The sequence below is a fragment of the Dictyostelium purpureum genome (genome assembly GCF_000190715.1).
Source record: "Dictyostelium purpureum unplaced genomic scaffold DICPUscaffold_548, whole genome shotgun sequence".
NCBI lineage: Eukaryota > Evosea > Eumycetozoa > Dictyosteliales > Dictyosteliaceae > Dictyostelium > Dictyostelium purpureum.
The window spans coordinates 1-15,182 of NW_003519882.1; the positions used below are offsets into that span (position 1 = coordinate 1).

Sequence of the window (15,182 nt, forward strand, 5' to 3'; positions counted from 1 at the left end):
ATAACTTTAATTTTTTTTTTTTTTTTTTTTCAAAAAAAAAAAACTTTTTTTATCGGTTATTAAAAAAGGGGCCCAAAAAATTTTATTTATTTTTGGGGGAAAATTTCTAAAACCCAAAAAAATTTTAAAAAAAAAAAATATAAATTTCATAATAATCTTTTTTTAAAAACTTTTCAAGATTTGGATCTTGGTCTCGATTCATTGTCGCACATTCCACACACACCAACAATTTTTTTTTTTTTTTTAAAATTTTTAAAATTTTTTTTTTTTTTATAATTTTTTATTTTTTTTTTATTTTTCCTATTTAAAAACACAAATACTAATTATAATTTTTTTTATATCTTTTTAAATTATAGTATATCGTCGAATACTAGTTAAATACAAAATATTTTATTTTTTCTTTTTATAATCATATTTCTTTTCCGATCACAAACCTCTCAACTTAATCATAATTTCAAACATTAATAGTTTTTTTTATCCGAATCATACCAACAAAATCGAACTTTTTTTTTTTTTTTTAGAATTCATTTATTTAATATTTATTTATAAATTTATAGTCTTTCAATAAATCATTTTTTTTTATCAGTTTTTAATAATAGTATATATATTTTAATAATAGTTCAGTAATAGTAAATAATATAATAATAATAAAAATAATAATAATAATATAAATACAAATAATATAACATATAATATAACATATAATAATATTCAATAATTTTAATAATCATCAATCAATAATTAATAATTAATAATAGTAATTTAAAAACTTTTAAAGGTCATAAAAACAGAGAAATCTGTTATAAAGTTAAAAAGTTAATTATATAGTTTTTTTTTATTAAAATGGATAGGAATTCTTATCCAATAAACGAAAATAATTATTATTCGCAAAACAACAACAACAACAACAACAACAATAACAATAACAACAACAACAACAACAGTAGCAACAATAGTAACAACAATATGAATTCAACATTAGTCCATCCACATATAACTGTAGGAGGTAGATCGTCATCACTTGGGAGTTCACCAAATCAGCAATCTATTAATATGTTTTCTAATTTACCACAAATTAATATTTTAACTCCACATCTCCTTCCAGGTGCACCAGCATCTTCATCTTCATCTTCATCTGCAGCAAACACACCACAACTTTCATCTGTATATCGAACCCCATTTTCATCGTCATCCACCCAAACTTCACCATCCCCATTCGAATCAACTATACCACTTATAAATACAAAATCAATTATTCCATCAGCATCGCAATTACAATCTCAAAATATAAGTATTATCAATTCAATTAATAATAATTTTGGAAATAAAGATAATGGTGGATTCGAAGATAATGTTTTTATAAGTAGTTCATCATATAATCATAGTCAAGGTGATAAACAAAATAATATTAATATTAATAATAACAATAGTAATAATTCACCACAACATTATCAAAATAACAACCATAACAATAATAAAAATAACTCTTCTCCAAGTTCATCACCACATTCACCAAATTCTTTTGGAGAGGATTCTGATTCTGGTTCATCATCTCCATCATCACCAACCCAAAATTTAAATGGCCATAATAATATGAATGTTATCAATCATCCAAATATGATAAATTATTTTAATTATAATAACCCAAACAATTTAGTAAATAGCCCAAATAAAAGTATTACAACTGTAAATAATAATAACAATATGAATATTAAAACTGAAAATGATAATAATAATAATAATAATAACAATAATAATAACAATAACAATAATAATGATAACACTAATAATATAACTAATGGTGATGAAAAAGGTTTCGTTTTCCCATCACAAGCCAAATCAACTACAACATTATTTGGTGTTATGCCAAACGAGCAAGAAACTTGGATTGAAATAAGAGATCTTAGTTCACAAATTTCAAAGATGGCAAAGTCCAGTCTTACAAATGGTATTACCGAAGAAATGTTAAATGAAATTAAAGAAAAAGGAAAAGTTTTAATGAATATGATCGATACAGTTACAAAGAAAGAGAAGTTGGAAAGAGCCTATAGCGAGGAAGATAGAAATAGAATATTCCCACCATTAACTAGACCCAGAAGATTTAGAAAGAAGAAGAAGCCAAACGCTACTGAAAATCCACCAGTCGAAAAAGTTAAAAAGAAATCAGATACTTTATTTTGCCGTTCATGTGGTACAACTCAAACACCAGAATGGAGAAAAGGACCAGCAGGAGGAAAATCGTAAGTTTTATTTTTTAATTTAAAATTTTTTTATCCCACTTATTAATATTATTATTATTATTTAGATTATGTAATGCTTGTGGCCTTCATTATGCCAAGTTGATAAAAAAAGAGGTTCAATTAAAAACAGAAGCATCAACCTCGATGAATTTGACCACTTTACTTAATTAATATCATCAAAAAAAATTTTTAATTCTAATTATTAATATGCACACTCTAAGTTTTTTAATAAAATATTAATAGTTAATTTTATATCCAAAAATTAAACTTATAAATTTTATTTATAATTTTATTTTTAATCATTAGGTTGTTTATTTATATTTTTTTTATAAAAATTGGATATTGGATATTGCATATTTTATTTTATTTATATATTTTATAAATATATTGTTTTATTTTATTTTATTTTTACACATATAATATGACTAAAAAATTTACATAAAAATTGTGAATAAATTTTAAAAACAAGTTTTATATTTTATGGAAAATAATTTATTTAAAATTTTAAATAAATTTGAACTGTATACTATATAACATAACTAAATGTTATTGTATTATATTTTAAATTATTTTATTATTAAATCCAAACCCTGTGAAATTTAAAAAAAAAAAAGAAATTTGTTAAAATATTATTTTTAATCTTTTAAATATATTTTTATAACAAACCTTATTGTACCATCGACCGAGCCTGAGGCAAAAGATGAACCGTTTGGAGCAAATGAACAACAATTAACAGGACCATGATGTCCTTTTGAAACTTCAAGTTCGTTACCTGTTTCGAAATCATATGAATGAACCCAAAAGTCGCTTCCACCTGCTATAAATTTTGAATTATCTGGTGATAATGATGCACAATTAACTTCGAATGGAAGAGAATAAACTTTTAATGGATAAAATCTAGAATAATAATAATTTGAAAGTATTAATAAACCTAAACTTTATCAATGATATCATATAATATAATATGATTACATACGAATGAGCATCCCAAAAAGTAACCTCATTGCCAGCAGTTGTAACTAAATATTTCTTATCTTTACTAAATTCCATACTAGATATTGAAGATTTTGCGCATAATGAAATTTGGGTACCGCTTCTTAAATCCCAAATTCTAATAACCTCATCTAAACCACCACTAAGAACAATATCGCTATTAAATGCACTCCATGTTGCTTTTTTAATTGTGTTTTGGTGACCTGAGATTTGAAATAGTGGTTCGTTTGCTTTTTCTAAATCATATATCCTAAGAATTTTATCGTGTCCACCTGTAATTATCATTCTGCTATTCTATTTTTGTTTTTTAATAATTTAATTAATAAATCTTTATAAATAAAATAATAATAATATTGATTTATACACTCGAAAAATCTGCCGTTTTTACTATTGATGGATGTTCTATTGAAAGTAGTTCTGTTCCATTTAATGTATCCCAAAGTTTTCTAAAATTAAAATTAATATTAATATTGATATTAGATTTTTTTTTTTTTTTTTTTTGTTGAATGATTAATTAATTACACAGTATAATCAGCTGAAGCAGTTAATGCTTGTGAGGCATTTGAATTAAATCTTGATGACCAAACAGCCCCTTTATGACCCTCGAATGTACCTATCCAATCCCCTGTTATACCATCTCTAAGCATTGGTTTACCATCTTTTTTATTTTTTTATTAATATATCTTTTTTTTATTTATTTCTATATCTATCTTTTTATTTTAAATAAATTACCTAAACACGCAGAAACTATAAATGTTCCTTCAGAGGATTCATTAGAGAACGCTATATCAGTTACAGGACGACTATGACCACTACAAATCATTGGTTGTTTCATTGTAGTAAATATATTTATATATAATAAAATATTTAAAAAAACTGTACAAATAAAAAAAAAACTAAAAAAAAAACTGATCGTTATAAATAAAAAAAGAGAGAAGCTAGCTTTTATTTTTTAATAATTTTAAAATAAAAAAAAAAAAAAAAAGAAAAAAAGAAAATTATTAAAAAAAAATATAAAAAAAATAAAAAAAAAATTATAAAAAAAAATAAATGAAACAATGAAAAAATAAATAAACCAACAATTAATTTTTTTTTTGAAACTATATATTTTAACAAATAAGTAATGGTTTTTATATTGTTTTAAATAAATTTTTTTATTTATATATATGTGAAATAATTTTTTTTTTCTCTAAAGTAATGGTGGTGGTTCATCATTTTTACCAAGAGTTGTATTATTAAAAGCGGCAGAGGTTAATAAACCGACAGTGTTGCTTTGGGTACCACCAGTTAATAAACCAACGGCATTTTGAGCTGGAGCGGTAATGAAAAGATCGTGAGATTGTGATGAATAGGATGACCAAATTTCTGATTTATCGAGGATTTCAGTGATAAGCGCGCCATGCATGCCATCTGTTTCTAACTTCTTTAAGTAATTTACAATTAAAGCTTGAGTTGTTGGAGAAACACCTTTACCTCTTTCTAAAAGTTTAAGTGATTGTTGGATGAAATCACCACGAGTTGCTTGCTCAGAGAAGCAAGTCTTTTCACATTTGTTTAATGACAAAATCTTTAAAATACATTCGGCGGTTAGGGATAAATTATCGTTTGGCATACTTATAGCCCTTGAAAGATGATTCCAGAGAATACCAATCTTTGAAAGATGATCAACACAAACTTGACTTTCAGACATAGAGTGGAGGATATTAATCATCAATGAACGAATTTGAGATACTGAATGACCAAACAATGGTAAAATTTTTTCGATATAACCGGTTGAGGGTAATTGATCCGATAAAACATTATGATGTTGGAATAATGAAATAATAGCTAATGACAATGGTTGAATCTTTGGGTCAATTTGAGATTCGGTTTCGGTTCTATTGGCACAATTTAAAAGAGTATCAAAAACCTCTAAAAGGAATTTTCTTGGATTTCTTAAAGACCATCCTGGTTGTTTGAGGAATAATGAAATGTAGACACCGCCAATGATAAGTTCGTTTTCACCATCTAAAGAATAAATAACTTGGAAGTCATCAGATGGTAATTTCCATTGAACATTAAAGGATTTGGCAGCAATGACTTGAGCTTGGTATTCTTTTTCCATTTTGGTTAATGTATCTTTAAGAATGGCTCTAGTATTATTATTCCAAATTAATTCTGGATTTTCGTGTTGAGCATCAAATACCATAACGGTTTGTTGTGGGTCTTCACTCATAGTTGAATTGAAAACTGGTGGAATAAACTTGCCAATTAATAGAGCAACTTTTGGACCATGAACTTTATCCATAATCATTCTGCCCAAGACACCAACTGCTTTAATACGATTTTCCATAACAATTTGATTATTTGAGAATACATCTATAAGATATAGGAGACCACAATGATTGATAATATCGAATACATGATGAGAAAGAGCAACTAAAGAGTAGAGAACTTTAAGAGTTAATTCGATAGTGGTTGGGTTTGGTTTGGATACAAGTTGCAAAAGATATGGTAATATTGAGCCTTCTGGTTCAGAGGAGCATTGAGCTATATAGTTGATACATTCCATATTTGAGGTAACTAAAATTAAAGTTTCTAATACGAGTTTTTGAATCTTAACATTATCTTGATGGGCGAGGAAGCTGAAAAGTAATCTCATTCTATTTGAACCAGCCAAGTTAAAAAGAGTTGGTGTAACTTTGCCAAATTGAATAACATTTCTAAGTGATTCAAGAGCAGAGGTGATCTTTACAATATAAATATCCCAAAGTTTACTATCTGGTGTACGAATTGGATGCTCGTGGGTAGCTCTTTCTTTGCCCAAGAAATCGATTAAATGGGCAAATAGCTCGACAATTGGAGTGGTGGCATTGGTTGGAGCTGATGGATTTGCATTATAAACACGAAGGTAATAGCCTCCAACTTTAAGTTCATTAGATAATGATTTATAAGTAAAGTTATCAACAGAGAATGGGTTGATGGTGGTTGGATTCTTGTGAGCATCATCAAGTCTCTTGTTCAAATATTCCATTAAATCTTCTCTAGTTGAATTATTCCAAATGAATGCAGCAGTTTCGTGTTTGGTATTCATTTCGGTTAATAATTTGTGGTAGTGTTTGCTTGGAATAGTACCAATTGGCATTTTTAATCTTAAAACAATATGTGGAGTTAAATATTCTGTAACCATTTCTCTAACTCTAACATTGAATTCAGTTTCTGGTTTTTCCATGTATTCTTTGAGTTCTTTTTGATATTTTTGTTGAGCCATTTGGTCTTTGTTTGAATTGGATGGTTGGGCTGATTGAGTTGGTGAGCTATTAATATTGCTAGTATTAATCTTTTGTTGGGTTTGTAAAGCAACTTGATTTGAGGATGGAACATTATTACTACCAGATTGATTTAATGGTGATTGTGATGGAGTAGTATTGGTTGATGAGGTTAATGGATTTGGTGTTGTACTACCGCTACCACTACTACTTAATGGATTATTATTGGCAGTAGAGGTAGAGTTGGTTGATGGAGTTGGTTGGCCACTAGTAAGTTGTAATTGGTTATATTCTGTAACCGGAGTGGCAATTGGACCTGTTGGTATTTGAACGACTGGAGCTGGTTTTTTAGCTGGCTCTGCTGGTTTGTCAGATGGCTCAACATAACCTTCTATATCTTCTTCCGATCTAATACCACAGAATCTTCTAATACATTTTAATGATAATTTAGCATGAAGATTGGCAATTAAAATTCTATTTGATTCGAGATTAACTTCTATACCGCTGTTGAAAAGAGTGTGATCATAACCATAAAGTAATCTTAATAAATGCCACATGACACCAGCATTGATAATACATTGTTGAAGTTCATCATCTTGTCTTGCAAATTGATAAATGGTTTCTAAAGCATATGTAACGATATGTGGATGTGAGTATGAAAGATATAAACATTTACAAATGTTTTCAGAAATCTTTAATGCAAGATTATTGGCTTCTAATTGTTTACGTGAACCAGGGAACTTGGCCATTACAGTAAGGGTTCTTAAAATACTACCAATGACTTCACCAGGGATATCAGCAGTACCATCACTATGATCATTGATATTGAATTTGGATGATCTAATTGTAATAAGGGCTTGTGATGGGGTTGAGGTAGCATTTGAAGTTGAGGATGCACCAGTTGAGGGACTATCAGATTTATTCAAATCTGGTGGAGTATTAGTAGATCCATCCTTGTTTGGTTCTGGAATATCACCTTTAATTTGTTTACCTGCAAATGATGGAGAAATTGGAGTAGTTTGAATGATAAGAGTTGGAACATCAAGTTTTTCGAATGTTAAAGTAACAGATTTATCAAAGCATTTAGCAATTATTGGTACACCATTATTTCTAGTAATTTCTTCAGAGTTGAGTGGTGAAGCCTCAACGGTAAGATGTAAGAGAGCCATGGCTGGTGAAATTAATGGAGTCTTATTATTATTATCGAATGATTTGTCGTGTGGAATTAAATCGACAATAAGTTTCCATAATTGGCCATATGCTGGATATTTGAATGGTCTAAAGAGGTCCATAAATCTAGTGTAAAGAATAACTTGGGTTAAAAGTAAAAGTGATATCTTCTTATCACTACCTCTTTCATTATCAATATTGTTGACAGTTGATAAAAGTTCGTATGCCTCTTGAATTTTTTCAAACATTTCTCTGCCATCTGGGTTCTTATCTGGATGGTATTTAGCAGCCAATTTGTAATAAGCTTTACGAATTTCATCATCTTTGTAGTTATGAGCTTTGCCATTTGTACCTTTATTTGGTTTAAGATTTAAAATTTCAAGAGCTTCATCAACAGATAATTTTTGTGGAACTTTAACGGCTTCTTCTGACCATACTTGTAAAACACTCTTGAAGAGTTCCAATGGTTGTTTGATTGGCCAATTTGGGAATTTTCTTGTATTACAGAGACGTGATAAGTAGAATGAGTGACAGAAAAGTTCGCCCTCTAATTCTTCGTAAACAATCTTTGGAATTGGAACATATTCGTAAATGGTAGTTGTATTTGAATGAAGACGTTGTGGAAGTGAGGCTAAATGTAACTCTATCTTTTCTCTCATAACCTTTCTCATTGAGCTATTCCAAATAGTTTCTGGGTCATCATTATCGGAGAGGAATTTCGAAGCAAAGTTTTCTGGGGTATAGTTTTCTAAATAGCAAATTAAAGCTTCTGGTAATAATGGTAAGAGGATTGAACGTCGACTTGAATTTTCTTCGGATGTGATAAGGTGTTGTTTGTTGTGAATGAGTTGTAAGAGTTTAACAATTGGTAAAACATTTGAATTTGGATAGAGCATCATAAAGAAGAAAGCACCAGTTAAATAGAATTTGCTTGTTATAATACTGTTATCTACTAAAAGTGATTGTAAAAGAATAGCTGTTTTTTCAACCAACATATCTTGGCCTGATAAAAGTACTTGAACGATTCTTGGTAAATTTAATGGTTCACAAATGATTCTCTTGACTCTTGGTAATGGACGAATGACAGCATTGGTAACTGGATGACGTGTTGGTCTAAAGCTGCAAAGAGCATTCAAAATATCCAAAATAACACTACCTAACTCTGCTTTTGGTAGGACCCCACCAACATTACCATGAGTAGTGCCCATCATAACGGTCCAACGAAGCTCTGGAATTTGATATAAGGGTTTCCATTTTTCAGTACCTTGAGCCCAGCATTTAGTATTTCTATTAATCTTTTTATCATTTAATAAAGATAAAAGGTCAGCTCTTGAAACTGGACCAGCTTTTTGTTGAGTAACAGCACCTGTTCCTTCATTTACGACCTCGACTGCATAATACCATTCTGCAAGCAATCTACCCTCTTCACCATAGGTATAATGAGTGTGAATTAAAGTAATGAGATCCAATAATCTATAGATACCTCTATTATCGATGAATAACTTGGCATTGGCTTTAATTAAAAGTAAACTACGAAGGAATAATAAGAGACGATCTCTAAGAATAACATCAAAAGTATTTTCTAAAAGTTCTACCAAATGTGAAATATTTGAGAATGGATGTGTCATTGATGGATGACTATGGTAATGAGTGAAAACTAATGTCATGGCTCTAAGACAAAGTGCTTTTTGATCTGATGATTCATTTAAGAGGAAGTTTTGCCATAATTCATTAAAAAATAAACCTGGGTTCATTAGTTTAATACCTTTGCTAGTACCATCAACTAAAAGTGAAATATAATAACCACCAACCGAGATCTCCTTCTTTAAACTTGGGTATGGGACTTCGAAATCTTCGTCGTTCCAAGCAATTACTTCTCTACCAGCAGCTTCTAACTCTTGTTGGAAGAGTCTTATTTCATTATCCATTGATTCTCTGAGCTCCTCACGAGTAGTATGGTTCCAAATTAAATTGGCATCACGATGGTCTTGATTGAATTGATAGTAAAACATTGCCCAATTAAATGGCTTCATAGGTTTAGTTTCTTTCTTTACTCTTGCTGTTACTTTTGCCATCATCTCTCTTGTTTTAAGAATCTTTTTCATTCTCCAATTAGCAAATATACCAAGTTTAATAGCCTTTGGTCCAGTTGATTCTTGTTTAGCTTCGATTAATTGTTCTTTTGGTGCCTCTTCGGGTGAGTCTAAATATTGGACAAGACCTCTTGGGAAAATTCTATCTAAAAGTGCACGGCAAACTTTATTTTCAGCGGTCCAAAGAGTAACTAACTGTTTACTCATCTCTCTTTTTGTTTGATTTCTAATATTGGTTGGGTTGTTTTGAGCTGGATTAATTCTTAAAAAGAGTGAATCGTGAAGATGACGTAAGAGAGCACCCTCGACAACTGAAATAATTTGCATTTGTTTAGCTGAATCTTCCTCGCCTTCATTAATAACAACTGTCATTAACATACCAGCATTCTTTGAGATAGCTGGACATTGATGTGTAAATAATTTAAATAGATCTTTACCTAATTTTCCAACTCTTGATAACATATCATTAAAAATGGCTGTATCGGTAGTTTCACTGTATGGTTCGCATAAAATTAATGTTAATAATTCAATTGCTGATGATAAAACCAATGAACCTGTACCAGCTTGTGAATGTTTTTGAATAATCTAAAGTATTATAAAAAAAATTAATAAATTAATAAATTATTTTTCATATTTTTATTATTATTATTAATTATTTTATTACTTACTTCAAAAATTGTTTTATTTAAATCTATACTTAAAAACAATTCTCTTTTATTTGCTTGGCATTGACCTGGTTCGTATTCACCTTCAAAAGCAGGTTGAATTAAAGAAATTAATAAATCTAAGGCATAGTAAGCAATAGTATCATCAACACATTGAATTGATTTTCTTAATAAATTAATTAATGGAACTTTGCAATGTGGGAAATGGGTAAATAGTTCGAAACCCACTCTAGTAGCTACAACCCTTCTTAACATTTGTAATACTACGGAAATAAGTTCTAAATCATTCTTTTCATTGCTTTGTGAGTTGGTTGCATTGTTTGATAATGATGAAACTGAACCACCAATATTTGAAATCTTGAGACCACCTAAAATTTTATTAATTGCATTCAATACAACTTTACCATTCTTTTCTGAAAAATTATTGCTTAAACCACTATATGGAATATTTGAAATAAAACCATCTAAAGTTAATGTAATTTGTGAGACTGTTAAATTTTCAAAATCAAAAGATTTATGTTCAAACAATCTAATATATTGCTCTTGGATATCCTATATTAAAAAGGCATTAGAATTGATAATTATTAAATATAATACTTTCTAATATTTTAAACTTACTTCATTTGGAACAATATGGTGAGGAGTAATTTTCATACCTCTAACAATTTGAGATGTGAAAACAGTGGCATTAACATTCCCAACGGATCTGCAGAAATCTAAAGCACTAGCAATTAAAGCATCTCTTGATGAAGATGTATAGGTTCTAAGTAAACCATCTTTATATTGAATAGATAATTTTTGTGAATCTGAATCATATCTTACAAAGCATGCAATTGTGGAATATGGTCTTGTGGTAATAATTGAATAATTTGTTAAGTCTCTTTCAACAATTCTGGGATTAATAATAAAAAAAAAAAATTAATAACTTAATATCTCTATTGTGTTTTTTTTTTTTAAACTTACTTTGTAGTTGATAGTGATAATAATCTTGGGACAGAAGTTGGATGTCTTGAGCTAAACTTATTAACATTAAAGTCTATAATCGAAACCAAGGCTTCATCATCATCTTTTCCATGTCTTTTATAACGATGAGATGGATAATCAGATAACGAAGATTGGGATTTCATAAACTTGATATCTTGACCAATATATTTTTTAGAGAATTGAACGATATTTTCAATGAATTTAGGATCGTTGACAATAAAAAGGTCAGTAGCTGCTTGATCATTACCATTCATATAGAAAAGATAAGCACTTGGATTATCTGCCAATTGTTCAATTTTTGTCACATCTTTGAAAAAATAGGATGCTCTGATCTTTAAATTTTCATTTGTAGTGGCCTGTGGATTAGTTTCTTCAATTGAGCATGAACAAACAGTCAATTTAACGTCCAACCATGTTCCATTACGCTTTAGCTTTTTTGCTGAATAACTCTTGTACATTCCTGTCATTAATTCACGCAAACTCATTTCGCTAACATATCCAGTTCTACCCAAATGTCTATAATTAATTTGATCGATTGTTTTGCCTTGTTTTTCAGCTGCTCTGACAACTGATAAAGATCTTTGTAAATCTGTTAATAAATCTGTTTAAAAAAAAAAAAAATTAATATTTATAATGAGAATTGCCAAAAGTATACATTTTTCATACCTGATCTGTGGTCAGATTCAAAATTTAGAGTATCTTTTTTCTTTCCGTCTTTTTTAGTAACAATAACAACTTGATCCAAATGCTTTTCGGATGGGTAGACATCGGCAATACCATTTTCCCAGGCCCATTGGTTGGTATTTTCCCAGGAAGAACAATCATGGGTTGTTAAATTAATTGGGTCAATTGATAAAAATCTCTTCTTCTTTTTCCATGAATGTTTAATTACGTACCATGACGAAAGGGAACAGTGATGGTTATCAATAAAATTTTGATTTAAATTTTGGTTTGGTCCACTCATCGTTGAATGAACGTATTATTATTTAATGAATAATATTTAGATTTATTTTAGAAACAAATATAATATATATTCTATAATGATTAATTATTATATTATTATTTATTATATTATTAGTTATTATAGGTTATTATTTATTTGATGGTTATTATTTATTTGATGGTTATTAATAATTATTTAGTTTTACAAAAATTACAATTTTATAAAAAAAAAAAACTGATTTTTAAATAACTATTAAAATGTAATTATATTTGAAATATAATATCAATTAATAACAATCAAATAATTGAATAATTATTAAATTAATGTTATTGTGTTTTTGAAAAAAAAAATTTTTAAAAAAATATAAAAAAAAATTTAAAATAAAACAAAAAAAAAAAATAAAAAAAAAGATTTTTTTTAAAAAAAAAAAAAAATAAATAAAAAAATTAGGTATAGCTCTGGTGGTTGAGGAAATATTGTCTAATAATTCAATCTTTTTTTTTTATTTTCTGATATATTAGGTTTTTTTGGATATATAAGTGGAAATAAATAATTGAATGCTCTATAAATTTCTTTTACAATAAAATTAAAAAACTATTCGAATAGCGGAATACAAATATTATTTGAATTATTATGTGGTTGAAGTTAATTTTTATAAAATTACCTTTAATATAAAAAAAAAGAAATTGGTAAATATAGAAATAATTTAAAAATGATTTTGAATTTATTAATTTTGAATTTGGTAAATACATATACATTTTTAAAAAACCCACAATACCCATATAAAAATATTAAAATTAGATTAATTGACAACTTTAGTTATAGGACCAAATAAAAATAACAAAATGACTACAACTTTTTAATAGCTATAATTTTTTTAATCAAGATTTCACATTATATTTATTTATTATCTATATTATTATTTTATTATAAAATTCATGGTTTTCTATAGTTAAAACGTTGTTTATAATCAAAAATTAAATAATTATTTTGAAACCTATTTTGGTTAAAATTTTATTTTAAAAAAAAAAAATTAAAAAAAAAATAAAAAAAAAAAATTTTGAAAAAAAATTTTAAAATTTTTTTGAAATTATTTAAATTTTTTTCATTTTAATATATTTTTCATTTACCACTTACCGGTTAAATTATTTAAATTATTTGTTTTTACCAAGTTTAGAATTTTATTTATTATTTCATTCTTTTTTTTTTTTTTTTTTTATTTGTATCATATATTAATAATATATTTATGTATTATAACTATTCAAAATTTTAAATAAAAAATAGATAAAATAAAACTTTGTTTTTAAATAATATTATTATTTTTATTACTAATTTTCAATAGTAGTAAATAATAATAGTAATAATAATAATAATACCAATAATAAAATAATAATAATAAATTAAAACAATTTTTTGTATATATATGTTAAATAAAATTTAGAATCAATACTAATAATAATATGTCAAATGAACATAGAGATATTGAAGGATGGCTAGCATCAAAGCTCGAAGAGCCATGGTCAAGTGAAAGACTATCATCTTTGTTATCAAAAGATATATTACAATTATTTTTTGTAAAATTTACAAAGATCGATACATTAATAAGAATTAAAGTATTATTTTCATTTTTATTTTTAAAGAAAAAACAATTTCAAGAGTTGGAACAAAATATAGTTATGTTATTGCAAATAGCTCAAGAAGAGGAGGATGAGTGGCTCCAGGTTATGGGACAACTATTAAGAAAAATAAATGAAGAAAAGATTTCACTCACAGTAGATTTACAACCTTTCACAGCAAACATAAAAAGATTAAATCAACTTTTAGAAGAAAAGGGTTCGCCCAATTTTTATCCTTTAGAGAATTTGTATTTAAATAAGAGTCTAATTCCTGTACCGACTGAATCCTTAGTTGTTCATAATCATTTTAAATTAAAAAAGCAAACTTCTGAATTACTAGTATTCACAAAGAAATCAAGCAATCAAACTTTATCAACACCCTCACTATCAGCTTCAAAATCTAGTATTCAAACCCCAACTTTGAATGCATCAACCAATAGTTTAAATCAACCAAACCAATCAAATCACCTTGATGACAATACAAATATACATCCATTCGCTACAAATATACCATCTATGGCCTCAATAAATGAAGATGATACTATTAACTCTAATATTGGATTGGAAAGCCCAACTTTAAAAAACGAAAGAATAAGATTGAATTCAAGTGGTTTAAATACTCCAACATTGAGAAGATCAAATTTATTTATTCCAAAATCTCATCATGGTCAAGATAGCAACCTATCTTCATTGTCATCAATTTCCTCCCCACCCTCTATGTTAAATAATGGTGGACACCATCATATGTTATCCTCGAGTGGCGGTGGTGAAAAGAAATTTGGTGCTCAAAAGAAAACTAAAATGGCATTTATTGATTTAGATCAAGTTAATTTAGAAATTAATCAACCAAAAGGAAAAGGTAGAAGACCCTCAGTTGACCCAAGTCAAGCACAACAGGCTCAACAACAACAACAACTGCCACAACAACAACAACAACAACAACAACAACAACTGCCACAACAACAACAACAACAACAACAACAAACCCAGCAAAAACAACAACAAATTCAACAAACTCATCACAATACAAACCAATCACATTCACAACAACAAAAACCACCCCCACAATATCAATATCAACAACATACATCCCCGTCACATCCATCACAACAGCAAAACCAACAATATGAAAATCAAACCCAGTCGCCAACTAATCAACAACGAATACAGCAACAAGGACAACAGGGGCAGCAACAGCAAGCACAACAGCAACCGTCAACAACGGCAAGA

At 27.9% G+C, this 15,182-nt stretch overlaps 4 protein-coding genes across 4 annotated transcripts; 2 read left to right on the top strand and 2 right to left on the bottom strand.

Annotated features, from left to right (window-relative positions):
• Nucleotides 1-843: 843 nt before the first annotated feature.
• DICPUDRAFT_99939 (uncharacterized protein) lies at nt 844-2,497 on the top strand (the record flags this gene model as incomplete). Its single annotated transcript, XM_003294325.1, has 2 exons — nt 844-2,240; nt 2,306-2,497. 2 exons carry the CDS (start codon nt 844-846, stop codon nt 2,409-2,411), a joined length of 1,503 nt encoding a protein of 500 aa, XP_003294373.1. The 3' UTR covers nt 2,412-2,497.
• A 320-nt stretch (nt 2,498-2,817) lies between these two features.
• DICPUDRAFT_84850 (WD40 repeat-containing protein) lies at nt 2,818-4,068 on the bottom strand (the record flags this gene model as incomplete). Its single annotated transcript, XM_003294327.1, has 6 exons — nt 2,818-2,830; nt 2,907-3,137; nt 3,217-3,527; nt 3,622-3,679; nt 3,756-3,891; nt 3,966-4,068. 6 exons carry the CDS (start codon nt 4,066-4,068, stop codon nt 2,818-2,820), a joined length of 852 nt encoding a protein of 283 aa, XP_003294375.1.
• A 354-nt stretch (nt 4,069-4,422) lies between these two features.
• DICPUDRAFT_159366 (uncharacterized protein) lies at nt 4,423-12,357 on the bottom strand (the record flags this gene model as incomplete). Its single annotated transcript, XM_003294328.1, has 5 exons — nt 4,423-10,329; nt 10,413-10,961; nt 11,028-11,301; nt 11,373-11,994; nt 12,060-12,357. The coding sequence occupies 5 exons, from the start codon at nt 12,355-12,357 to the stop codon at nt 4,423-4,425; spliced, it is 7,650 nt and encodes a 2,549-aa protein (XP_003294376.1).
• A 1,439-nt stretch (nt 12,358-13,796) lies between these two features.
• DICPUDRAFT_159367 (uncharacterized protein) lies at nt 13,797-15,082 on the top strand (the record flags this gene model as incomplete). Its single annotated transcript, XM_003294326.1, has 2 exons — nt 13,797-14,777; nt 14,837-15,082. The coding sequence occupies 2 exons, from the start codon at nt 13,797-13,799 to the stop codon at nt 15,080-15,082; spliced, it is 1,227 nt and encodes a 408-aa protein (XP_003294374.1).
• Nucleotides 15,083-15,182: the final 100 nt, after the last annotated feature.